The sequence below is a fragment of the Littorina saxatilis genome, linkage group LG13, assembly GCF_037325665.1.
Source record: "Littorina saxatilis isolate snail1 linkage group LG13, US_GU_Lsax_2.0, whole genome shotgun sequence".
Classification (NCBI taxonomy): domain Eukaryota; kingdom Metazoa; phylum Mollusca; class Gastropoda; order Littorinimorpha; family Littorinidae; genus Littorina; species Littorina saxatilis.
In genome coordinates, this window is record NC_090257.1 from 43,768,269 (window position 1) to 43,796,215 (window position 27,947).

Here is a 27,947-nt window from a genome sequence, read left to right on the forward strand (position 1 = left end):
CCCATGACAGAAATCTACAGAGAGCAATTTACAGAGACCTCAGAAGACAGATAACAGGAGTGTTGGCGAATTTCTGTTGGTATTGTATTAAGTAAGACATTTTAACACCTGGAAGCACGACAATCTCTCTTGTTCAGGGCACTCTCTTCACATCCCAAAGGAGGTAAGCGTTATGTGTGTGTTTACCTGTGCTCAACACATGATAAGGTAAGTGTTTACCTGTGCTCTACAAATCATAAGGTGTTTACCTGTGCATGGCGGCCACAGCCTCCCTGTTTTTCACCTGGTCCAGGCCGAAGGACAGTGAGAATCGTCGTGCCAGCTCCTGTAACACAGCATCACAACATGTCATCACAACATGTCATCACAACATGTCATCACAACACAGCATCACAACATGTCATCACAACATGTCATAAGGAACAACACACACACCAATAATGCAAATAGAGAAAGAGAGAGGGGGTAGACAAAAGAGAGAAGGAGATGGGAGAGAGAGAGGGAGATATATATATATGTATAGAGAGAGAGAGGGAGATATATATATATATATGTATAGAGAGAGAGAGAGGGAGATATATATATATGTATAGAGAGAGAGGGAGATATATATATAGAGAGAGAGAGAGAGAGAGAGAAAGAAAAGAGGGGGGTGGGGGGGATTCACAATTCCTACTGAGCCTCAGTTCAGCAAGTCACACTGACAGAGAGAGAGAGAGAAGTGTGCAACTCACACTAACTCTGCCTACAATGCGCTGTGTTACAACCTAGCTTCCCTTCATTCCCTGCAGGTCAATCCATGTTTCTCCCTCTTTGCAATGGTGAGAAGGTTGTGTGCATATTGCAATGGTGAGAAGGTTGTGTGCATATTGCAATGGTGAGAAGGTTGTGTGCATATTGGCCAATGCATTCAAATTAAAGATATGAAGAAAAACAAGCAAAAGAAAGAAGAGAAAGGGAGGCAATCAGGAGTGGGAGAGAGGTAAGGGGAATAAAGAGAGAAGAGTGGCGTACCTTGATGGACTGGAAGGCGTCAGAGGAGCGGTCGATCTGTCCCTGTTCTGCCTGCAGCTCCTTGTACAGCTGTAAACACACAATGCAACATGTCACATTACTGTAAGCAAACAAAGCAACATGTCACATTACTGTAAACACACAATGCAACATGTCACATTACTGTAAACACACAATGCAACATGTCACATTACTGTAAACACACAATGCAACATGTCACATGACTGTAAGCAAACAAAGCAACACATTTATTGCTATCTGTATCACAAGAATCAGCACATCTATACACTGAAAGGCAAATCACTTCACCACTACCATCTTCATTTTAACCCTTTCGGTGCCTGTAGGACGTCAGCTGACATCCTGGGTAACTTGCTTTCATGGGCAGCAAACAGTTCAAAATCAACAACAGAAAAGAAGAAAAACAATGTGTGTGTGTGTGTGTGTGTGTGTGTGTGTGGGTGTGTGTGTGTGTGTGGGTGTGTGTGTGTGTGTGTGAGTGAGTGTGTGTGGTGTATTCATTTATACATCAAAGGCACGCATCATTTTGTGTGTGAGCAGTCTATGGCTTTTGAAACTTGCCTGCGATGAATAGAGGACAAAGGGTGGTACCTGTGTCGGACAAATGGACACGGGCAGAAATAAATGAAATAGAAAAAAATGATTCAGTCAGACAGACCATGGAAAAAATATGAGTCATAACACTCAGTAAGACAGTCAGAGAAATGTTGCAGCGGGACGGACCTGTGTGAGACTGATGGCGAGCGTCTTGGCGGTGTTGACCTTGTTGATCTCTCGCGCCTTGCTCAGTGTGGCCTTGATGATGTCGCCGTAGTCGTTGTAGAACTGAAACCACAATGCAACACTCTAGTCATGGATAACCATAAAGGCTTCAACAATCAGAACTAAATAAACAATACATTTGTTGATATCTGGGTTTACTTAGAATGATCTTGATGATGTCTTTTATAGTCATTGTAAATCTGAACCAGTCAAACTACAACTTGATGTCTTTTATAGTCATTGTAAATCTGAACCAGTCAAACTAGAACTTGATGATGTCTTTTATAGTCATTGTAAATCTGAACCAGTCAAACTACAACTTGATGATGTCTTTTATAGTCATTGTAAATCTGAACCAGTCAAACTACAACTTCTCACAGAAACACGCCAGGACAATGACCATTGACTGTAATGCTAAACTCGTTGTAGGCTTGCGTACCTTCATATAGTGTTTGAACATGTCAGCAGCCACCTTGGTACTGACGACGTTGTAGACGACCAGCTTACAGAAACACGCCAGGAAGTTACGTCGCTTGTGTAGCTCCTCGATCTTCACGTTCTCGTCCACGTCGTCTGCACACACATCACACACACTCCATTGTCAATCAATATGACTTTTGCTGTTCAACTGTGTTTGCATACTCCCTCAAACTGCTGCTGTTTTGATGTTAACTGGTTTTTTTCTCAAGAGAACTGTGAAGTCATAGAAACATAGTCGTAAAATCATGACAAAAGCAGATGTGCAAAGATCAAATCAGCTTCAATTAGATGTCAACGTTGTCTGCTGTCACTCACATGTCATCCATCATGACTTCTGCTGGTCTGGTTTGCCCTCCTTATACACACACACAGACACATTTAAAAACACACACACTCACACGCAGACACACACTATGACGCATGTACAGACACACACAGCCACACACACACTCACTCACACACACACACAGACACATTTAAAAACACACACACTCACACGCAGACACACACTATGACGCATGTACAGACACACACAGCCACACACACACACACTCACACAGACAGACACACACTATGACGCATGTACAGACACACACAGCCACACACACACTCACACTCACTCACACACACACAGACACTCACACACACAGACACACTAACACACACACAGACACACTAACACACACACAGACACACTAACACACAGACAGACACTCGCACACACAGACACACTAACACACACACAGACACACTAACACACAGACAGACACTCACACACACAGACACACTAACACACACACAGACACACTAACACACACAGACACACAGACACACTAACATACCATCGTCATCCTCCACAAAGACCTTCTCGTTGAGAAAGTTAGAGAGGTCGACCTGCAGGTTCTTGCCCACCTCGTAGACTAGGCCCTTCATGTGGACGTTGTCCCCCAGGTGTTTGCTGAACACGATCAGCAGGTCACAGATTGTCACGTAGGCCTGCACACCAAGCAACCGTTATAACAAGGCTACATACACCTTCATGTGAACAGGTCACAGATTGTCACGTAGGCCTGCACACCACGCAACAGTTATAACAAGGCTACAGACACCTTCATGTGAACAGGTCACAGATTGTCACGTACGTCTGCACACCACGCAATAGTTATAACAAGGCTACAGACACCTTCCTGTGAACAGGTCACAGATTGTCACGTACGTCTGCACACCACGCAATAGTTATAACAAGGCTACAGACACCTTCATGTGAACACGATCAGCAGGTCACAGATCGTCACGTAGGCCTGCACATCATGCAATAGTTTTAACGAGGCTACAGACACCTCAGGGATCGCGCTAGGATTTTTCAAATTGCGTATGGCTTACGCAATGTCGACCAAAAAACGCATAAAGCAGAACCGATTTTGCGTCACACTATAACACATTTAAATCATGTCAGGCTTGAACTGAAAGCGTCTCTCGGCCTAGATTTGGCGCCACACGCCCAGTGCATTTTGGGTGTATGTTCTGTTTCAGAAAACCGACCGGCTTTGCTTTGCGTCGCTTGCAACACTCTTATGCCGAGAGCACGTCACCTCATTTTGTTTTATCCAAAACAGACTTTAGATTTGAGCTCGCGCGCTTGTGCTATGTTTGATCCAGAACAGACTAGAGATTCTAAACTCACGCGCGCGTGCTATAGTCTGATTCAGTATTGGGATGTGCTGCTGAGCATGCCATTTTGAATAGAAGTTGTTTTACGTACGCGTTACGCATAAGCGCCGGGAAAATGCGTGGGCGGATTTTAAAAGGAGTCAAATACACAAAAAACATGCGTTAATGCGATCCCTGCACCTTCATGTGAACATGATCAGCAGGTCACAGATCATCACGTAGGCCTGCACATTATGCAATAGTTATAACAAGGCTACAGACACCTTCATGTGAACACGATCAGCAGGTCACAGGTCGTCACGTAGGCCTGCACATCATGCAATAGTTATAACAAGGCTACAGACACCTTCATGTGAACATGATCAGCAGGTCACAGATCATCACGTAGGCCTGCACATCATGCAATAGTTATAACAAGGCTACAGACACCTTCATGTGAACACGATCAGCAGGTCACAGGTCGTCACGTAGGCCTGCACACCATGCAATAGTATTATAACAAGGCTACAGACACCTTCATGTGAACATGATCAGCAGGTCACAGATCGTCACGTAGGTCTGCACACCATGCAATAGTATTATAACAAGGCTACAGACACCTTCATGTGAACATGATCAGCAGGTCACAGATCGTCACGTAGGCCTGCACATCATGCAATAGTTATAACAAGGCTACAGACACCTTCATGTGAACATGATCAGCAGGTCACAGATCGTCTGGTACGCCTGCAAATCATGATTCACGCAACAGCTACAAACACCTCAGTAAACACACATTTTGGCACGACTACAAACATTTCACTGCTCAAAAGCTATGTATTTTTCATCATCAAGCAATTAAAAGGCTGCAAAAGCTATCTAACATCTCTTCAGATAAAAGCTGCATGAAACAAAGGCATATCTACTACGGAAGTGACTTTAAACCTTGACTCAAATGAGAAAACGTTGACATTGAATGACTCGAGATCAAGCACTCAAAACAACAATCCAACCAACACACTGAAAGGAATGACATAACTTGAAATCTGACTCAAGACTTTTCTCTTCTTATGATAATCTACCAAGACTGTGTTGTTCTCATGGTAATCTACCAAGACTGTGTTGTTCTCATGGTAATCTACCAAGACTGTGCTGTTCTCATGGTAATCTACCAAGACTGTGCTGTTCTCATGGTAATCTACCAAGACTGTGTTGTTCTCATGGTAATCTACCAAGACTGTGTTGTTCTAATGGTAATCTACCAAGACTGTTGTTCTCATGGTAATCTACCAAGACTGTGTTGTTCTCATGGTAATCTACCAAGACTGTTGTTCTCATGGTAATCTACCAAGACTGTGCTGTTCTCATGGTAATCTACCAAGACTGTGTTGTTCTCATGGTAATCTACCAAGACTGTGTTGTTCTCATGGTAATCTACCAAGACTTTTCTGTTCTCATGGTAATCTACCAAGACTGTGTTGTTCTCATAGTAATCTACCAAGACTGTGTTGTTCTCATGGTAATCTACCAAGACTGTTGTTCTCATGGTAATCTACCAAGACTGTGCTGTTCTCATGGTAATCTACCAAGACTGTGTTGTTCTCATGGTAATCTATCAAGACTTTTCTGTTCTCATGGTAATCTACCAAGACTGTGCTGTTCTCATGGTAATCTACCAAGACTGTGTTGTTCTCATGGTAATCTACCAAGACCGTTGTTCTCATGGTAATCTACCAAGACTGTGCTGTTCTCATGGTAATCTACCAAGACTGTGTTGTTCTCATGGTAATCTACCAAGACTGTGTTGTTCTCAAGGTAATCTACCAAGACTGTGTTGTTCTCATGGTAATCTACCAAGACTGTTGTTCTCATGGTAATCTACCAAGACTGTGCTGTTCTCATGGTAATCTACCAAGACTGTGTTGTTCTCATGGTAATCTACCAAGACTGTGTTGTTCTCATGGTAATTTACCAAGACTGTGTTGTTCTCATGGTAATTTACCAAGACTGTGCTATTCTCATGGTAATCTACCAAGACTGTGCTGTTCTCATGGTAATCTACCAAGACTGTGCTGTTCTCATGGTAATCTACCAAGACTGTGTTGTTCTCATGGTAATCTACCAAGACTGTGTTGTTCTCATGGTAATTTACCAAGACTGTGCTGTTCTCATGGTAATCTACCAAGACTGTGCTATTCTCATGGTAATCTACCAAGACTGTGCTGTTCTCATGGTAATCTACCAAGACTGTGCTGTTCTCATGGTAATCTACCAAGACTGTGCTGTTCTCATGGTAATCTACCAAGACTGTGCTGTTCTCATGGTAATCTACCAAGACCGTGTTGTTCTCATGGTAATCTACCAAGACTGTGTGGTTCTCATGGTAATCTACCAAGACTGTGTTGTTCTCATGGTAATCTACCAAGACTGTGCTGTTCTCATGGTAATCTACCAAGACTGTGTTGTTCTCATGGTAATCTACCAAGACTGTGTGGTTCTCATGGTAATCTACCAAGACTGTGTGGTTCTCATGGTAATCTACCAAGACTGTGTTGTTCTCATGGTAATCTACCAAGACTGTGTTGTTCTCATGGTAATCTACCAAGACTGTGCTATTCTGATGGTAATCTACCAAGACTGTGCTGTTCTCATGGTAATCTACCAAGACTGTGCTGTTCTCATGGTAATCTACCAAGACTGTGCTGTTCTCATGGTAATCTACCAAGACTGTGCTGTTCTCATGGTAATCTACCAAGACTGTGTTGTTCTCATGGTAATCTACCAAGACTGTGTTGTTCTCATGGTAATCTACCAAGACTGTGCTGTTCTCATGGTAATCTACCAAGACTGTGCTGTTCTCATGGTAATCTACCAAGACTGTGCTGTTCTCATGGTAATATACCAAGATTGTGCTGTTCTCATAGTAATCAACCAAGACTGTGTTGTTCTCATGGTAATCTACCAAGACTGTGTTGTTCTCAAGGTACTCTACCAAGACTGTGTTGTTCTAATGGTAATCTACCAAGACTGTGTTGTTCTCATGGTAATCTACCAAGACTGTGTGGTTCTCATGGTAATCTACCAAGACTGTTGTTCTCATGGTAATCTACCAAGACTGTGCTGTTCTCATGGTAATCTACCAAGACTGTGCTGTTCTCATGGTAATCTACCAAGACTGTGTTGTTCTCATGGTAATCTATCAAGACTTTTCTGTTCTCATGGTAATCTACCAAGACTGTGCTGTTCTCATGGTAATCTACCAAGACTGTGTTGTTCTCATGGTAATCTACCAAGACTGTGTTGTTCTCATGGTAATCTACCAAGACTGTGTTGTTCTCATGGTAATCTACCAAGACTGTTGTTCTCATGGTAATCTACCAAGACTGTGCTGTTCTCATGGTAATCTACCAAGACTGTGTTGTTCTCATGGTAATCTACCAAGACTGTGTTGTTCTCATGGTAATCTACCAAGACTGTGTTGTTCTAATGGTAATCTACCAAGACTGTGTGGTTCTCATGGTAATCTACCTAGACTGTTGTTCTCATGGTAATCTACCAAGACTGTGCTGTTCTCATGGTAATCTACCAAGACTGTGTTGTTCTCATGGTAATCTATGAAGATTTTTCTGTTCTCATGGTAATCTACCAAGACTGTGCTGTTCTCATGGTAATCTACCAAGACTGTGTTGTTCTCATGGTAATCTACCAAGACTGTGTTGTTCTCATGGTAATCTACCAAGACTGTGTTGTTCTCAAGGTAATCTACCAAGACTGTGTTGTTCTAATGGTAATCTACCAAGACTGTGCTGTTCTCATGGTAATCTACCAAGACTGTGTTGTTCTCATGGTAATCTATCAAGACTTTTCTGTTCTCATGGTAATCTACCAAGATTGTGCTGTTCTCATGGTAATCTACCAAGACTGTGTTGTTCTCATGGTAATCTACCAAGACTGTGTTGTTCTCATGGTAATCTACCAAGACTGCTGTTCTCATGGTAATCTACCAAGACTGTGCTGTTCTCATGGTAATCTACCAAGACTGTGTTGTTCTCATGGTAATCTACCAAGACTGCTGTTCTCATGGTAATCTACCAAGACTGTGTTGTTCTCATGGTAATCTACCAAGACTGCTGTTCTCATGGTAATCTACCAAGACTGTGTTGTTCTCATGGTAATCTACCAAGACTGCTGTTCTCATGGTAATCTACCAAGACTGTGCTGTTCTCATGGTAATCTACCAAGACTGTGCTGTTCTCATGGTAATCTACCAAGACTGTGTTGTTCTCATGGTAATCTGCCAAGACTGTGCTGTTCTCATGGTAATCTACCAAGACTGTGCTGTTCTCATGGTAATCTACCAAGACTGTGCTGTTCTCATGGTAATCTACCAAGACTGTGTTGTTCTCATGGTAATCTACCAAGACTGTGTTGTTCTCATGGTAATCTACCAAGACTGTGCTGTTCTCATGGTAATCTACCAAGACTGTGCTGTTCTCATGGTAATCTACCAAGACTGTGCTGTTCTCATGGTAATCTACCAAGACTGTTGTTCTCATGGTAATCTACCAAGACTGTTGTTCTCATGGTAATCTACCAAGACTGTGCTGTTCTCATGGTAATCTACCAAGACTGTGCTGTTCTCATGGTAATCTACCAAGACTGTGTTGTTCTCATGGTAATCAAATAGGCAATGTTATCTACACATGAACACCAAGCAACTGACCTCCTCCCTGATCTTGTCTCGTTGGTGTGACAGCAGTTCGTGGCAGTGCTGCATGAGGGCTGCCAGCCGCCGCTTCAGCTGCTTCATCCCACTCTGCACACACAGTCAGATAACATTTCATATCACCCTCTCAGCACACACACACACACACACACACACAATGAGATATATGTGACAGTGAGATAACATTTCATATCGTCCTGTCAGGTTACCCACTCTGTGCACACACACACACACACAAAGCAAGAGGTGAGTGTTAACCTTTTCAGGGTTGTCCTCGTTGATACGGTTGAGGTACCACAGGACGGCCATGGAGCACGATGACACCGCCCGGCACACAATCTGAAACACACCGTCCACACCTGTAGCTTTCTTTTCCAACACATGTTTTCACCTTCATTTTAGTGCTTTCACGCACCGTCCTCACTGTAGCTTACTCTCTCATCACATGTTTTCACCTTCATTTTAGTGTTTTCACGCACCGTCCTCACTGTAGCTTACTCTCTCAACACATGTTTTCACCTTCATTTCACACTCAAACTTTCATGGCAATCATTCACTCTGCTGCATATTCCATTTTTAAAACAGACACAAAGGTAGTTGTTGAATTAGCCTTTATGTGAAAAAAAATGATATTCCAGCTTTCTACATGGGTATTTTTGTTCTGAGCTGGAAACAAATTTAAAGTAAATCCCAATACTACAGTGCATCCTTACATTAATTACCACAACAAATATCAAAGGTCGTGTGTGGGTCACAAAGCGAGATTAAGTTGGAATGGGAGTGACAATGAGAAATAGAGAGACTCACTAAGAGAGAGAGAGAGAGAGAGAGAGAGAGAGAGAGAGAGAGAGAGAGAGAGAGAGAGAGAGAGAGAGAGAGAGAGAGAGAGAGAGAGAGAGAGAGAAAGAGAGAGAGAAAGAGAGAGAGGGAGTGAGGGAGAGAGAAAGAGGGAGAGAGAGAGAGAGAATAATGAGAGACAGAAAACCCAAAAGAGAGCTAGAGAGAGAGAGAGAGAGAGAGAGAGAGACAGAATGTGAGAGAGCATGAGACAGAAAAAAGCCACAAAGAGAGGTAAAGAGAGGTCGAGAGAGAGAGACAGAGAGAGAGAGAGACAGAGAGAGACAGAGAGACAGACAGAGACAGAGAGAGAGAGACAGAGAGAGAGAGAGAGAGAGAGACAGAGAGAGAGAGAGAGAGAGACAGAGACAGAGATGAAAAAACACTAACCTCCTCAGAGATATTGGCTCCCTTGTTGGCCATCTCGACGATGTGGAACAGCTCCTCCCACAGCTCCCAGTTACTCAGGTCGTGACAGCTGTGCACAGGTAAACGTCGTTAGTCACAGGTAAACATGGTCAGTCACAGGTAAACATGGTCAACATGGTCAGTCACAGGTAAACATGGTCAGTCACAGGTAAACATGGTCAGTCACAGGTAAACATGGTCAGTCACAGGTAAACATCATTAGCAATGTCAACAACGCATTAACATTGTCAGTCACGCAGTCATCTTGTCTTACTCAAGTAGAAATTGACCAATCCATTTATTTTACTTTGCATGTGTGTTTATAAGGTTTTGGTTATCTTCATTTTTTTTTAGGTTTAATTTTAAACTCCTTACTATTTTGTGAAAAAGAAGGACACTGCCTTCAACACAAGTGAGAAATACCCTTTTAAAGAAAATCCACTGACGTTAACAATATTATACGTTATTTGCGTGTTTGACCAGAATATGACATTTTACACAGATCGAGACAGTCATTGTTCTCCGAGACCGCGCTAGCGGTCGAGGTGAACAATGACTGTCGAGATCTGTGTAAAATGTCATATTCTGGTCAAACACGCAAATAACATTTATGTATCGATCGAATTCCTTTCAGGTACTATGACTTTGTTGTTGTTTTGACGATTGAACGAGCACACACACATGCAATCAAACACATAAGCTTCATATTTGGGCGTTTCAGGTTGACCGAAACGTCAAAGGAACTACAAAACACACGTCATGTACTCACTTTGTTGTTGTTTTGACATTGAACAGCACACACACATGCAATCAAACACATGACGTTTTTTTTTATTTAGTTCCTTTGAAGTTTCGGTCAACCTGAAAAGCCAAATTATAAAGTTTTGTCGGCCTCTGACGTCACATGACTCAAAGAAGGGAAATCCAATCTCCAATCGATACATACAATGTTACACTGCTGCCGACAGACAGACTCACAGTGCTTTTAGTTATGCGCTATAGAAATCTCCTTAATAAATAAATAAATAAACCCCACTGACGTTAACAATGTTACAGTGCTGCTGACAGACAGACTGACAGAACAACTATACGTTAACAATGTTACACTGCTTTACACTGCTGCTGACAGACAGACTCACAGAACTATAGAGGCAGAGAGTCGTCCCCCTTTCTGAGAGAACGTCACACAAAACTTAACGCCGACTCACCAGTAGAAAGCGTAGATACGCTTGAGACTGGCAAGCAGTGCAAAGACGTCCTCGTCGTCTGGCTGCTCTCCCTGGTGGACACAACACACAAGTCAACACACAGAGAAAATAACTGTGCACTTTTCTTGTCCTCTTATTCATGCCACTACCAGCAAACTAACTAGCCTTGGTCCAGAGAGAGAACGACTGAATGTAAAAGTAGTATTGTGCATTCATGCCACTACCAGCAAACTAACTAGCCTTGATCCAGAGAGAGAACGACTGAATGTAAAAGTAGTATTGTGCATTCATGCCACTACCAGCAAACTAGCCTTGGTCCAGAGAGAGAACGACTGTAAAAGTAGTATTGTGCATAATAATCAGCAATCACAAATATCTTAAACGTACATCTAAGTGCCGTTCCTCTGTCACCATCTCCATCAGTCTATGTGTTCTCAAATTATTTCCCTTTCTTTCACAAATTATTTCCCTTTCTTTCACAAATTATTTCCCTTTCTTTCTCAAATTATTTCCCTTTCTTTCTCAAAACGCAGTAGCGAATCTGAACAGATGTGGGTAATCTCCTTAACCCTAATGCATGTGGAATTAAATTTAAGTTTACACAGACTGTACAGTACTTCAAATTTACAAACCTCTAAATAATCAAGACAATCATTCACAATAATAAAATGTCAATAAAACTGAGTTGAAAGTTCACATTGATTTCTGAGAGGCAATCCATTCAAGGAAGAATGAGTTTCAAGGAAAAAAATGACGTTGGAGGTCCAGGGGGCCGCGGGGTTGTCCCCAGAAGCTTAAGCATTTTGGCCTTGTAAATATGAATTTGACGATAAAATTAAAAATAAATTGTGCACATAAAAAACCCCACTATTTTGTCCCTCTCACCAGGGCAAAACTATCATTTTTCGTGTGTATTTTCATTTTTTTTTTTTTTTTTTGCTTTCCCGGAAATCCGCAAAATCGCAGAAATTTGTATTGCCTGTTTGTGCACAAACACGTTACAAGGAAGCAAGAAGGGGAAGACTGACCTCAGCGAAGAAGTCCTGCACGGCTTCGTGGAACTTGACCACCAGGCTGTCGATCAGAGTCTTGCGCGCCACGTCACACTTGCCCGCGATGGCGTACTCCTCACAGCACAGGCACTCAAAACACTTGGAACACGCCTCCAACACCTGTGTTTATGAAGAATACTGCAATTTTAACATCGTTCAATCTTCTGCTAAAAAGAAATCAACAAATATCTGTGCACTGCCTTAACTCATTCGAGGCGCGTCGGAACTGGAATTCCGACATCTGTGTTTAGCGTTGGCTGCGTGCCGGCACTTGAGTTCCGACGGATATCACGAATTTTTAACGGTGTAAACGGTCCTGCTGACCAAGGGAAACAACCCCTGCAATGAACTTCTATCTGTCTACAGTGGTACCATTCACTGTAAACAGTTCCTTCCCTTAAATTGTTGGGATTAATAAAAATTTTGTTGACGGTGTGCGACCCACGTGTTTTGACTTTTCCAAGATGGCGGATCGTTCTGCTGAGACGTAGTAACTTGAAAAGAGTGCTAGAACGTGTTATTCAGTACGGTTCTGATCTTGACCTCAGTGATGATGATAGTGGAGATGATATTTTAGATTCTGGTGACGATTTTGTGCCAATGGACGATCATTTGGGTGATGATTCGGGCAATGCAAGTGTCGATCATGACATTGTGTATGATGAACCCATGACGTAGAAAGTTTTTTTGTTTTGCTTCAAATTGGATATTTTGCGTGGATATGAAGACAACAAAAGGTATGTACTTTCAAATGTTTCATATATTTTCTAAAAGAGTAAGTTTCAAACTTTGCAAAAACATAAGGTATGTAAGGTTATCTTGTGTTGTTGATTTTTAATATTTTTTTCAAAATGGCTCTAAATCGCGCGTTGGCAGGGAACACAGGGGAAATTTAGCTGCGCCTCGAATGAGTTAAAGCTTGTCCTCAATTGGACGAAGTAGAATTCGCATGGCTCACTTCACAAAGTTTCCGGACGAGAATTGGTCCCTAAATGTAACTACTTTCAGCATAGCTTCGCGAAGTCCAAGGGAATGAACTCTGCTCTTTCTAGTGTCATTTCTACGTCCATCTTCAATCAAAAAGCACCCTTCTGGCAAAAAGAACAACTTAGTAGCAGAGCCACGGCGTAGCTTCGCATGTCAAAACTTGCGAAGCGAAGTAGTTGATGAAGTACTTTGCCGTAGCTGCGGGTTTTCGGTATGAAGACTTCGCCAAGTCGACTTCGTGCTCAAATGAAAAATAAGATTGTATTGTAATCAGAAACCATTTCATTTTGACTTTCATATCTTGAAGTTCAAAGACTCACGTTATCAACTTATTTGTCAGCATTTGAAAGAAGGACAGGACACCATACTGCCCTGTGGTGGAAAGCGTCTCCTATTTGCTTTTCAAATCCAATGCTTAATATTGTGGGTATTCAGCTTTACCAAATAACAGTAGAATTTTTGTAGATGTACTAACGGTAGTACTGTAAGTGTAAGCAAGACTTACCTCAGCGTCTGTGTGTTTCTCTACGATCTCATGCAGGTATTTCAGTAAGGCTTCCAGGTTCTGAAACCAGATGTGTGACAGTTACACATTGCATCAACATCGTTGTACAGCACTAAACAAACCAGTACACACACACACAAAAACACCCTAAAATAAACATTTTCGTTAGTTTCTAAAGCCACCCTTAACTCTACATCACATATCAGTCAACCATTTTTTCCTCGTTTTTTTCGTACTTGATGTTTTTTCAATTTTTGTTATATTCCCCTTATTTTCCTGGTCAACATCAGCAACAGGACAGCTAGGGCCACACAGAGACAACCAGGGCCATACCTTTACCTGTCGACTGGCTGTGTTTGATGTTTTATTGTACTACCTCTCCAGTCACCCCTATCACCAATGTCAAGGCCACACAGAGACAACCAGGGCCATACCTTTTCCTGTCGACTGGCTGTGTAGATGTCGAGGTCAAAGAACTGAGGGATCTGTAGCAGGTTGGCCACCTTCTCTGGGTCCATCAGGTACTGCACACAGGTAAAAGCTTGGTAACACATACGTAGTGGTAACACAGATAAGACAGGTAACACATGTACAGGTGGCACTACCATCAGCAGCATGTCAGACTGTACTCACATGTACAGGTGGCACTACCATCAGCAGCATGTCAGACTGTACTCACACAGCTCTCCATCTAACATAAGAGTCCTGATTCATGGAGTTAGAAACACGTTTAAATACGATCATGTACTTGTTTCATCCTAGTACTACCGTTTCACATTTTTGTAGACAAGTAAAGGTGTGCAATTGTGCTTACAGTACATGCATGTGTAAGAGGGAGGGGGGGAGGGAGGGAGGGAGGAAGGAAGGAAGAGAGACAGAGAGAGAGAGCGAGACAGAGAGAGAGAGAGAGAGAGAGAGAGAGAGAGAGAGAGAGAGGGGGAGAGGGAGAGAGAGAGGGGGAGAGGGAGAGAGGGAGAGAGAGAGAGAGAGAGGGAGAGAGAGAGGGGGAGAGGGAGAGAGAGAAACAGAGACAGAGAGAGAGAGAGACAGAGCAGTGTGTGTGAGTTGTACCCACCTTCAACAAGAGCTGTGGCAGGGTGACGATGAAATGCTCCGTCAGCTTGGCCTTGTCCTCTGTCACCTGCTTGTTCTCCTTGGCCGTCAGCTGTCACACAGCACAGTGACATCATCACACACACAGTGACATCATCACACAGCACAGTGACATCATCACACACACAGTGACATCATCACACACACAGTGACATCATCACACACACAGTGACATCATCACACAGCACAGTGACATCATCACACACACAGTGACATCATCACACAGCACAGTGACATCATCACACACACAGTGACATCATCACACACACAGTGACATCATCACACACACAGTGACATCATCACACACACAGTGACATCATCACACACACAGTGACATCATCACACACAGTGACATCATCACACACAGTGACATCATCACACACACAGTGACATCATCACACACACAGTGACATCATCACACACACAGTGACATCATCACACACACAGTGACATCATCACACACACAGCACAGTGACATCATCACACACACAGTAGATAATATACCTTATTTGTCTTTTTGACCCAAATATGACATTTTACACAGATCCAGACATTCAGTGTTCCTCTGAGACCGCGCAAGCGTTGGAGGTGAACAATGACTATCTCAATCTGTGTGAAATGTCATATTTTGGTCAAAAACACAAATGAAAAATTTTAGTAATAAATTTTCATTTGATTAATATACTTACCCAACTCACATATAGCAATTAACCCTAGTTCAGTGCTGGTAACGCTGTACGCGTCCCCTTGGTAACAAGGGAGACAACTCTAAAAAAAAGAGTGACCAATACCCATACCGGTATCAAGGCCAGACCAATACTGAGTCTGTCTTCCGTATGCGTACGCATATGCCGCCATGTTTTCATTCTAACTGAAGCCCAACTAACTTCTTTTTTAGAAATATATACCCCCAACAGCGGGGAGGCGGGAGGGAATAAACGATGTGAGTTGGGTAAGTATATTAATCAAATGAAAATTGATTGCTAAAATTTTTGATTAAATTACATCTTACCCAACTCACACTTCACATATTGCAGATTGCTACTGTAGGAGGAGGGAAATTCATAATATCAAGAACAGAGAACTTGTCCTGCTGATACCATAGCTGGTAGAGCGGAACTACCGTCCTGTCACGTTCCAGCGACATTTCTGAGGTAAAATGATAAAAACGTTCTCTGAGCGCCAGCAGGCTAACTCCAGAACCTCTGAGAGTAGACCGAAGCGGAGGACTGCTATTGACCAGGCACAGGCTAGAGCCACCTGAGCTCTGACCGCAGTAAGAGGCAAGACTGCCTGATTGTCACATGACTGGCCTTACCACAAAGATAGGCCTGTCAAAACAGTGTGGCTGACCATTTGGCCAAAGTGACCCATGGAATATCTTTATCACAAGCAACATTGATGGAGATAAAGAGAAGTTATTTGATTTACGGAACTAATAGGCAATGTCCGGACCCGGTATCTGACGAGGGCCCTAACCAGAAACCAGACAGTTAAACAAGTTATGATCTCCGAAAGCAAGAAACTTACTCAGGGAGGAGATGCGGATACAAGAGGATGATAGACCGGATTTCTGAAATTAGTAAGGAAATCCAGCCTAAATGTGACGTTCCACCACAAAACCAGTCTTAAGTCGCAGCAGGCGAAAGCGAGATAACGTGAGGAAAAGGCACTGAGGGTCTATCTGGGTGAAATTCACTTTTTTTGCAGAAACGTGTTCTGTAGACCACAAATTACATGACAACCAAACAAATATGCCAAAATCAATCGCTAAATAGTTAAATTATTGGATTTAAATGCAATACTTTCTTCAAAAAAGTCAAGCATAACATCAAAATGCCTCACTTTCACCGATAGTTTGCTTAGTGTATCCCTTACACAGACCTGTTTACCCCTAAAACATTGCATGTGTATTTTCTGGGAGCAAAATGAGGCAAATGTGTAGTTTTGTAATTGAATGTGTAGAATTTCTCGTCGACCTATCACAACAAGAACAACAAGAAGAGCAAACGCTCGATCGAGTCACTTTCGCAGTTCTGAATATTATATGAGGCATCAGATGGACAGGAAGAAATTGCTATTCACAACACAATACAGATGTAAATAATTTGATGTAAAGAATAATCCTATAAAGTTTGAATCAAATCCGATGAATAGTTTCAGAGATATGATATTTCAATTTTTTTCCTTCAAGACATACCTGTGACCTTGAAAAAGGTCAAAGGTCACCAAAGCAGACGTCAAAGTGTAGAGGTCACTGGGAGTCACGTTCACATAAAATTTGAGCCCGGTCACTTTTATAGTTTCCGAGAAAAGCCCAACGTTAAGTTGTGTGTTGCCGAACAGAAAAGGCTAGTTATCTCCCTTGTTTTTCTGATAACGTTCGTAAAAGGCTACAGATGTAAATACTTTGATGTAAAGAATAATCCTACAAAGTTTCAATCACATCCGATGAACTTTGTCAAAGATATAAAATGTCTAATTTTTCCTTTGACGCTGACCTGTGACCTTGAAAAAGGTCAAAGGTCAACGAAACCATCGTTAAAGTGTAGAGGTCATTGGAGGTCACGACTAAACAAAATATGAGCCGGATCGCTTTGATAGTTTCCGAGAAAAGTCCAACGTTAAGGTGGTGTCTACGGACGGCCGGCCGGCCGGACGGCCGGCCGGACAGACTAACACTGACCGATTACATAGAGTCACTTTTTCTCAAGTGACTCAATGATTGCTACTTTTTAACCACATGTATTGATTGACTGACGGAAAAATGGGAATTGCAGACAGTGCAATGAGCATGATGTTTTCCTTTCCGCGAAGACAAGGCATGGGTAGTCCTGATGATATTTTGGCAGAAAGACTTGGTTCAGCGCATTGCTCGTCTTTTTCTTTTTGGTCGGTGGCCTTTCGGAGTCATTTTCTTCACAGTTCTCATCTTCACTTTCGTGTGCTCTGCGTTCAGCCATTGTGTCGAAACGCCCGCATGGTTTGGCAGTAACGCTTTCAGTTGTGCCTGGCATTTGCTTGGAGAAGCCTATTCGGCATTAACAAGCTACAACGCAACGCCCGTGGGCGCTTTACGCGCTGCACGCAGCAAACGACTGCTGGCCGAAAACATGGATTGGAAAATGGATCGGTCAAGGGAGATGAAGAAAATTACGGATTGTGATATGCGTAGCCGAAACAATACCGTTTGCGTGCTGGGACGGGGCGGTGTGAGAGCACAACGGGACAAGGAACAGGTGTAAAGACGAAAAAAAAAAAAAAAAAAAAAAAAAAAAAAAATTTTTTTTTTTTTTTTTTTTTTTAAATACCGTTTGCGTAGAAAACGACAGACTTGCGTAGTTGCGTAGTATATTATTCAAATTCGTAGTTTACTACGCTCAATGTGTAGTGTAAACAGGTCTGCTTACAGAACCCCACTATGTTTGGTACTGTCGGAAAGCTTATTGCATCAGCTTTCCCGCTGTGCGTTTCTGTGGTTAAAAATACCTGCCCACTTCCTCCAAATAAGGAAATCGTGACGTAAACAAACTTTAAGATTTAACCAATCAGCTTGTCTGCCTTCAAAAAAGGGCTAGCAACGGCCTCCTCATTGGTCAAATCAAAGCCCAGGGGAAGTAACACTTTATCATTTCCTATCGCTATACGAAAGCAAACGCATGGCTGACGTACACCGATTGACAGCGCTTCTCAACTGCAATTCGCTTGAAAATAACCACGAACTCCGAGATTTGTTGTCGGATTTCTTTGCCGAAGACGTTGCTGGATTCAGTGACTCCGATTCTGATGCATCTGACGCCGAGATATGTGACGCTGTTGCTGAATATGCGGACGAAGAGGAGACAGACCGTCCCCTCGTCAGTGTCAAAAACCCGGCGTTGGCGTTTCTAATGGCACTGCATCAACTGCAAGAACACATGTAGTTGAGGCGAGTGGTGGAGGAGATGTGATGGAAGTGCATGCTGCAACTCCTTAATTGCAACAGGGCTGTGATGTGCTCGAGAGAACTCGCCTTCGTTGCTGCAAAGCCAATGGAACTGGCTGGAAACAGATTAAAGTTCCTGACGCTGCACCCGGAAATACTCGTCATGGATGTATCACCCAGTTTGATCCGGAGGAGATTGTAGCTCTACAGCTCTCAGTGCAAGACATGTATAAAGGTGAGGTTGGAGGTGGTGTCAACATTGATGTGCAAGAGCTTTTGTGGTGAACAGACTGTCACAGTGGAGGAGTTCCTCTGTTTGGGATCTACATTCTGATCTGTACGTATTCCTATTCGATGCCAAAAAAGTGACTGATACTTGTAAGTAAGTTGATTTTGTTCAAGTGCTGATGTGTATGACATGTATGTATTTGACCGTTTTCCTCCACATGTATGATGTAAACAAAGCCTTCAAAAATGGTGATAATTGTTCTTTTAACCCCTCGTTTTGGATTTAAAGGATGCATGAAAGATCAAAGTACACTTGTGCAAAATGTGGAAGGGTTAGGTTAATTTTCAACCCCCGTTGCTAAGGAAAATGTAAAGCTGGTGCTTTCCAAAACTTTCAAGCCCGATTTCTCAAAATGGCCGCCGGTCAACTTCTTTCATAACAAGAAGGGCAAAGCCCATACGACTCACATGCTTGACCTCGACCTTTAGGGTAACTAAACCTAGCAATGACATCATACACTAAGAACTGCTTTACACATTTTTCCTACCAAAATACATGTGACCTTGACCCAAGGTCAAGGTCATCCAAGGTCATGCAACACAAAGCTGTTAATTCAAGACATAGGAAGTACAATGGTGCTTATTGGCTCTTTCTACCATGAGATATGGTCACTTTTAGTGGTTCACTACCTTATTTTGGTCACATTTCATAAGGGTCAAAGTGACCTTGACCTTGATCATATGTGACCAAATGTGTCTCATGATGAAAGCTTAACATGTGCCCCACATAATTTTTAAGTTTGAAACAGTTATCTTCCATAGTTCAGGGTCAAGGTCACTTCAAAATGTGTATACAATCCAACTTTGAAGAGCTCCTGTGACCTTGACCTTGAAGCAAGGTAAACCAAACTGGTATCAAAAGATGGGGCTTACTTTGCCCTATATATCATATGTAGGTGAGGTATTCAATCTCAAAAACTTCAGAGAAAATGGGAAAAATGTGAAAAATAGCTGTTTTTTAGGCAACATTTATGGCCCCTGCGACCTTGACCTTGAAGCAAGGTCAAGATGCTATGTATGTTTTTTGGGGCCTTGTCATCATACACCATCTTGCCAAATTTGGTACTGATAGACTGAATAGTGTCCAAGAAATATCCAACGTTAAAGTTTTCCGGACGTCCGGACGGACGACTCGGGTGAGTACATAGACTCACTTTTGCTTCGCATGTGAGTCAAAAATGGCCGTAATATCGTTATTTATTGACCTAGAGCTTTAATTTTGTTTTCTAAACATCCAGGAAAGACTCACAATTTCAAAATAATAACTAACTCAAATCATCCAAATTCCGACTTAAGACTGATTTTGTGATGGACTGTCACAAATTTGAGGGAGATAGAGCCCTCTTAAATGCCAATCCCGGGACGGAAGCTGTGACTTATACCATGCTGCGTCAAGGGAAGTGCCCTTGAGGACGCTAGCAATACTGCAATGTAGGAGAAAACCTCCTAGCTCATTGCAACATCAAGAAAAATCCAGGGGCCGCCGTAGTGAAGGCTACCAAAAAGTGTGGCTTTTAACTAGCGCGAGAAATGCGTAAGTTGAATCACTGAACCAGAAGGAATGTGATTCTATTTATCATAGGTAAAAAACAAAGATGATTGATGTCTTTTGTGTAAGTAGCACAAAAACAAAACCAAAGCTAAAAGAATAACAAAACTTCAAATTAGATATGTTGTTAGATCTATGTGAGGATAAGCATACGATTTCATATAGTACTGTGAGGTTACCTTCATGGACATTCTGGCTGCTTTTTCTCTTTGGGAAAGCAAGCTGCCATACAGTACTGTGAGGTTACCTTCATGGACATTCTGGCTGCTTTTTCTCTTTGGGAAAGCAAGCTGCCATACAGTACGGCGCTACCCATTGTGTGGAACGTGGGGATCGAACCCACGCTGATAGCGATAAATGGGTTTGATGCCAGCGCAGCTACCGACTGAGCTTTTCCCCCGCCCCCTATATTGATAGATGGGTTTGTAAGATGGGGGATACACCTACCTTTCTCTTGTTGGGTCCCCTCCCCCTACATTGATAGATAGGCTGTAAGATGGGGGATACACCTACCTTTCTGTTGTTGGGTCCCCTCCCTACTGGTGACTCTCCCGTCGCGGCCTGTCGCACACAGCACACCATAATCTCTATCAGACTCGTCTCCTGTCTGTCATCCAGCGCTGTACACACACAACAAACATGTCATGCTTCAATAAACACAGCACACCATAATCTCTATCAGACTCGTCTCCTGTCTGTCATCCAGCGCTGTACACACACAACAAACATGTCATGCTTCAATAAACACTAGGAATCAGCAGGGAAGTTACTAGGATTATTTCCCTCGGCTAACCCAAAGCAATTAAAGTTTCAGCCATTTTGGAAAGTTTAAGGCAGTCTTTGCCGCCACAATACTGAAGCATTATTTGTGACTGTTTGCAGACAGGTACATATATATATATACTAGATGAATACCCGCTTTGCCGGGTACCCGGCTTCGCCAGGAAGAAGTAGATTGACGCCACACGAAGGAAGGGAGATAAACGCGCAAAACACTGGAGAAGATAAGGAAGAGTTACTGGGAATGGATCTGCAGAAAAACGAAAATCGGTTCAGCGCTGCGCGCTGAGAGCACGTGTTGAAAATTTTCATCGACCAGATTGTGTTTTGGGTCTACCTGAATATGCCCACCAAATTTGAAGCAGATCCATCGAGAACTTTGGCCGTGCACCGCGAAGTGACCGACAGACAGACAGAGACAAGCCGTATATAGATATAGATATATATAATGGTGGAACATAGACCACAACGCTAAGATCTGTACAGATTCACTTTCCTCTCCTCCTCCAAAACAAGGTTAGTCCTTTATTATCTTTTTAATGTCCCACAGACAGACAGACAGACAGAGACCGACCGACCGACAGACAGACCAACCAACCAACAGACAGACAGAGACCGACCGACAGGCAGGCAGGCAGGCAGACAGACAGACAGACTCACGTTCCTCCCCACGGCCAGGTTCCTCCAACAAGAGGTCAGTTATACACTCCCAGTCCTTCATCATCTCGTTGATGTCCCAAAGACTGTCCACAAGGTACGCTGCGTGCTCGTGAAGCTGAGGGATAGAAAACGTACAGATCTCAATCATTGCTTACACTGATACACTGAGCATGGCAAATAATTCATCATCTCGTTGATACACTGAACATGGCAAATAATTCATCATCTCGTTGAGTGTGTGTATCACCCACCTCACTCTCCATGAAGAACTGCACCAGGTCCCGGATGAGCGGTGTGTTGGACTGCGTTTCTTGCCTCGCGCGCGTGCATGCGTGCGTGTGTGTGTGCGTGTGTGTGTGACTCACCTCACTCTCGATGAAGAACTGCACGAGGTCCCTGATGAGCGGGGTGTTAGGACTGCGTTTCTTGCCCTTGGCTGTCTTGAGATGCTTGGTTGCCTCGTCGTCACGCTGGAACAACTTGGTGTTGAGAAACTCGCCGGCAGCCTGCGCCACCTGGCGGTTGGATGAGTAGACTAGCTCGTACACGTTCTCACAGTCCTTGTCTGCCAGCACTCCTTCACAGTACCTGTGGGCAGATGTGGCTCAGTGGTAAGAGTCCAGACCTGTTTACCCTAAACCCGAGGCAAGAGTACTTTCCCAAAAAGTTGAGTGTATTTTTCAAAAAGTTGGTGTACTTTGCAAGCAAAGCCATATGGGCTAGGGAAAATGTACGCGTGGGTGCAAACGTGTTTGTGTAAGAATAGCATGTCTTGTGAACACCTTCAGAATTTAACTCCTTCCAATACAACAGGGATAAAACAATTTTATTTACCTGTCAGTTTATAGCATTATAACTAGTGTCTTCCAAACAGATTGATAATGAAAAGATGAAGTTCGTGAAATAACATCTGCGGTTGACAGTGGAAAGTTCATTTTTACAATCTATCTCAGAAAACATTGCTTCAACACGGACTACAGCCTTTTCTTCTGGCAGGATTTGCTTTGCGGGAATGAACTTCATAATTCCTTGGCAGCTTTCACTTTCAGCGGATTTCTTTGCAGCAACCTTGTCCAGGTGAGTTTTGGAACTACAGTGTCGTTCAATGTCATATTTCCCAGCATGGGCAACGGAGAAATCTGATTTACAATACTTGCAGTGTGCATGACTTTTCCCCATAGTAGACTCCACAATTCCTGGCTCTTTCTTATATTTCTCCTACAAAATCTGCTGCTTCTGCTGTTTAGATTTGGTACAGTCATCCGAAACTGGCACATTTTTCCACGATTGTCAAGACGATCACACGTGCCAACTACTGAACAAGGTTCCCACAGCTGAAGACTCGCAGTCATGGTTATCTCCCTTCGACCGAAACCGGTATCAGTTGTACCATCCCGTAATCAGCACACCAACACCGGAAAACGTATTCTAGACTTTTTCTTAGGCGTATTTTGTGCGTGTGTCGTGTATTTGCGTACCGATAATAATTTGGCGTACAAAATACGCCCAAATCGTACTGGTAAACAGGTCTGTAAGACACAACACGCCTGTAAGACACAACAGGTCTGTAAGACACAACAGGTCTGTAAGACACAACAGGTCTGTAAGACACAACACGCCTGTAAGACACAACACGCCTGTAAGACACAACAGGTCTGTAAGACACAACACGCCTGTAAGACACAACAGGTCTGTAAGACACAACAGGTCTGTAAGACACAACAGGTCTGTAAGACACAACACGCCTGTAAGACACAACACGCCTGTAAGACACAACACGCCTGTAAGACACAACACGCCTGTAAGACACAACAGGTCTGTAAGACACAACAGGTCTGTAAGACACAACAGGTCTGTAAGACACAACAGGCCTGTAAGACACAACACGCCTGTAAGACACAACACGCCTGTAAGACACAGCACGCCTGTAAGACACAACAGGTCTGTAAGACACAACAGGTCTGTAAGACACAACAGGTCTGTAAGACACAACACGCCTGTAAGACACAACACGCCTGTAAGACACAACAGGTCTGTAAGACACAACAGGTCTGTAAGACACAACAGGTCTGTAAGACACAACAGGTCTGTAAGACACAACACGCCTGTAAGACACAACAGGTCTGTAAGACACAACAGGTCTGTAAGACACAACAGGTCTGTAAGACACAACAGGTCTGTAAGACACAACAGGTCTGTAAGACACAACACGCCTGTAAGACACAACAGGTCTGTAAGACACAACAGGTCTGTAAGACACAACAGGCCTGTAAGACACAACAGGTCTGTAAGACACAACACGCCTGTAAGACACAACACGCCTGTAAGACACAACAGGCCTGTAAGACACAACAGGTCTGTAAGACACAACAGGTCTGTAAGACACAACAGGTCTGTAAGACACAACACGCCTGTAAGACACAACACGCCTGTAAGACACAACAGGCCTGTAAGACACAACAGGTCTGTAAGACACAACACGCCTGTAAGACACAACAGGTCTGTAAGACACAACAGGTCTGTAAGACACAACAGGTCTGTAAGACACAACAGGCCTGTAAGACACAACAGGCCTGTAAGACACAACAGGTCTGTAAGACACAACAGGCCTGTAAGACACAACACGCCTGTAAGACACAACAGGTCTGTAAGACACAACAGGCCTGTAAGACACAACACGCCTGTAAGACACAACAGGCCTGTAAGACACAACAGGTCTGTAAGACACAACAGGTCTGTAAGACACAACACGCCTGTAAGACACAACACGCCTGTAAGACACAACAGGTCTGTAAGACACAACAGGTCTGTAAGACACAACAGGTCTGTAAGACACAACACGCCTGTAAGACACAACAGGTCTGTAAGACACAACACGCCTGTAAGACACAACACGCCTGTAAGACACAACAGGTCTGTAAGACACAACACGCATGTAAGACACAACAGGTCTGTAAGACACAACACGCATGTAAGACACAACACGCCTGTAAGACACAACAGGTCTGTAAGACACAACACGCATGTAAGACACAACACGCCTGTAAGACACAACACGCCTGTAAGACACAACAGGTATGTAAGACACAACAGGTCTGTAAGACACAACACGCATGTAAGACACAACACGCCTGTAAGACACAACAGGTCTGTAAGACACAACAGGTCTGTAAGACACAACACGCCTGTAAGACACAACAGGTCTGTAAGACACAACAGGTCTGTAAGACACAACACGCATGTAAGACACAACAGGTCTGTAAGACACAACAGGTCTGTAAGACACAACAGGTCTGTAAGACACAACACGCCTGTAAGACACAACACGCCTGTAAGACGCAACAGGTCTGTAAGACACAACACGCCTGTAAGACACAACAGGTCTGTAAGACACAACACGCCTGTAAGACACAACAGGTCTGTAAGACACAACAGGTCTGTAAGACACAACACGCCTGTTTCTTGTGTGCTACCCTGCCTTACACTTTTATGCAGGTAAAATGTTAAAAATGTGATGGTACAAACTTTTTCTCTAACCCACAAGTGCAGATTAAACAAAACAAAATCACACATACACGCATTTACATTCACATTCGAGTTATATGCAAGCACAAGTAACCCAGTTCAAGAAAATCAAGTATTTCTTATAAAAGCAGAAGTTGCAAATTGAGGAAAGGAGGTGGGGGTGGCAAAGGGGTGATGGAGAATAACTTACTTGAGGACATTGATGACCAGCCTGATGGCTTGTACAGCCACATCATACTCCTTGTCCAGTGTCATCTCCACAATGCGGTCCTGTACACACATCACAACACATCATATCACACTAAAACACATTACAACACACTGTCATCTTCACAATGCGGTCGTGTACACACATCACAACACACTGTCGTCTTCACAATGCGGTCGTGCACAAACAGCATCATACATCTATTTTTTCCACAGCACCATCTTGTACTGAAACACAAGCGATATCATATCACTGGGACAGAGAAATCTTATGAATAGCCACAGCAACATTGAACCTAACCCTAACCAAACACATGACAGTTGTTCTGTTAAAATGCTGTCACAGACTCACGGGCAAAGATACTGTTACACTGGACCTCCCCTTTGAAGACGCCCCCACAATGTGAGAAGATCACGTCTTCTTCTTCCTGACAGGCAAAGATACTGTTACATTGGACCTCCCCTTTGAAGACGCCCCCACAATGTGAGAAGATCACGTCTTCTTCGTCCTGACAGGCAAAGATACTGTTACACTGGACCTCCACTTTGAAGACGCCCCCACAATGTGAGAAGATCACGTCTTCTTCGTCCTGACAGGCAAAGATACTGTTACACTGGACTTCCCCTTTGAAGACGCCCCCACAATGTGAGAAGATCACGTCTTCTTCGTCCTGACAGGCAAAGATACTGTTACACTGGACCTCCACTTTGAAGACGCCCCCACAATGTGAGAAGATCACGTCTTCTTCTTCCTGACAGGCAAAGATACTGTTACACTGAACCTCCCCTTTGAAGACGCCCCCACAATGTGAGAAGATCACGTCTTCTTCTTCCTGACAGGCAAAGATACTGTTACACTGGACCTCCACTTTGAAGACGCCCCCACAATGTGAGAAGATCACGTCTTCTTCGTCCTGACAGGCAAAGATACTGTTACACTGGACCTCCCCGTTGAAGACGCCCCCACAATGTGAGAAGATCACGTCTTCTTCTTCCTTCATGGACCCAAACTCTAACGTCCACTCATGTTTTTGCATGAATGGGTTTTACGTGAATGACCATTTTTACCCTGCCATTCAAGCAGCATACGCCGATTTCAGGGGAAATGAGGTCTTCAAAAGGAGGGAGTCTTAAAATGGGGGTAACTTTACACAGGTTATGACCACAAGTCTGAGAAAACAGGGTCTTAAAAATGAGGGAGTCTTAAAGGATCCCAACAGGCTCTTTTTAAGGTCAGCTAAAGCAGTTGGGGTTGATTTAATGATATAGGTAAGCATCTAAAGATGCAAAAACCGAACAGTAAATCACAAGTTTTGTGTTGCATCAGTCTAATTTTACACAAAATGCATCCTCAAAAAGCGGCCAAATTCGTCTGCTACGCGAGACTTCAAAATCCCCGCGGTTGTGGTATGTGTCCAAGATGTGGTATGTGTCCAAGTTGTGGTATGTGTCCAAGTTGTGGTATGTGTCCAAGTTGCGGTATGTGTCCAAGTTGGGGTATGTGTCCAAGATAAGGTAATGTGTCCAAGTTGTGGTATGCCTCTAAGATGTGGTCTGTGTCCAAGTTGTGGTATGTGATGGAACAATAAAGAAATGAAAAAAAATCTAATAGATTCATTGACTTTGGGGTAGCGCGACTCTGTTGTTGCTAGCTTTCCACTGGGAGGAAGTGACCCAAATTTCCCAGCGACGGGACAATCTAGTAATGACAAGAGGCGAAGCCATCAAGGCTCACGTAAGAAATCGACAAACAGTAACACACACACACACACACACACACACACACACACACACACACACACACACACACACACACAGAAAGAGCATATAGGTGAAACTGTGCAAGAAAGCGAGACACTAGATCTAGATCTGTCTGTCTGCATGTAGCCTACTTACAGGGACACGACTGCCAACTACAGACCTGTTTACCCCCATAAGTGTTTTGGAGTAATGCTCTGCCCCAAAAATAGTAATCCTGGCACAAAAATAGTAATCATCCAGCATTCGTCGCCAATTACAACGCCGCGGCACATGACAACTGTGTCTGCGAAACGCAATCATGCACATATATCCATCATTTACAAACAAAACACATCAGTCAGTTTTTGTAGTCATCATAATTTCAAAGAAGATCACATCAAAAGCACATGCATCACTGATTCTTTTTCTTTTGCTCGTAGTAGGCCTTTTTCAGTGTGTCAAGCGCTTCTCTACTGTACTTGCGCTTGCCGAATGAGTGAGGGCGAGACT

General features: G+C 43.3%; 1 protein-coding gene across 1 annotated transcript in view; it reads right to left on the reverse strand.

Annotated features, from left to right (window-relative positions):
- LOC138945816 (cohesin subunit SA-1-like) overlaps positions 1-27,947 on the reverse strand; it is a 63,736-nt gene that overhangs the window by 25,040 nt on the left and 10,749 nt on the right. Inside the window, exons 11-27 of the mRNA XM_070317321.1 lie at positions 25,681-25,760; positions 22,331-22,553; positions 21,966-22,080; positions 21,039-21,145; positions 14,726-14,815; positions 14,085-14,174; positions 13,651-13,710; positions 12,135-12,278; positions 11,107-11,177; positions 9,881-9,968; positions 8,912-8,992; positions 8,651-8,743; positions 3,120-3,273; positions 2,237-2,370; positions 1,759-1,860; positions 1,015-1,083; positions 249-325 (exon numbers count right to left, since the gene is read on the reverse strand). Of these exons, the coding sequence (XP_070173422.1) occupies positions 249-325; positions 1,015-1,083; positions 1,759-1,860; positions 2,237-2,370; positions 3,120-3,273; positions 8,651-8,743; positions 8,912-8,992; positions 9,881-9,968; positions 11,107-11,177; positions 12,135-12,278; positions 13,651-13,710; positions 14,085-14,174; positions 14,726-14,815; positions 21,039-21,145; positions 21,966-22,080; positions 22,331-22,553; positions 25,681-25,760 (1,778 nt within the window). The remainder of the gene's footprint in view (positions 1-248; positions 326-1,014; positions 1,084-1,758; positions 1,861-2,236; positions 2,371-3,119; positions 3,274-8,650; positions 8,744-8,911; positions 8,993-9,880; positions 9,969-11,106; positions 11,178-12,134; positions 12,279-13,650; positions 13,711-14,084; positions 14,175-14,725; positions 14,816-21,038; positions 21,146-21,965; positions 22,081-22,330; positions 22,554-25,680; positions 25,761-27,947) is intronic.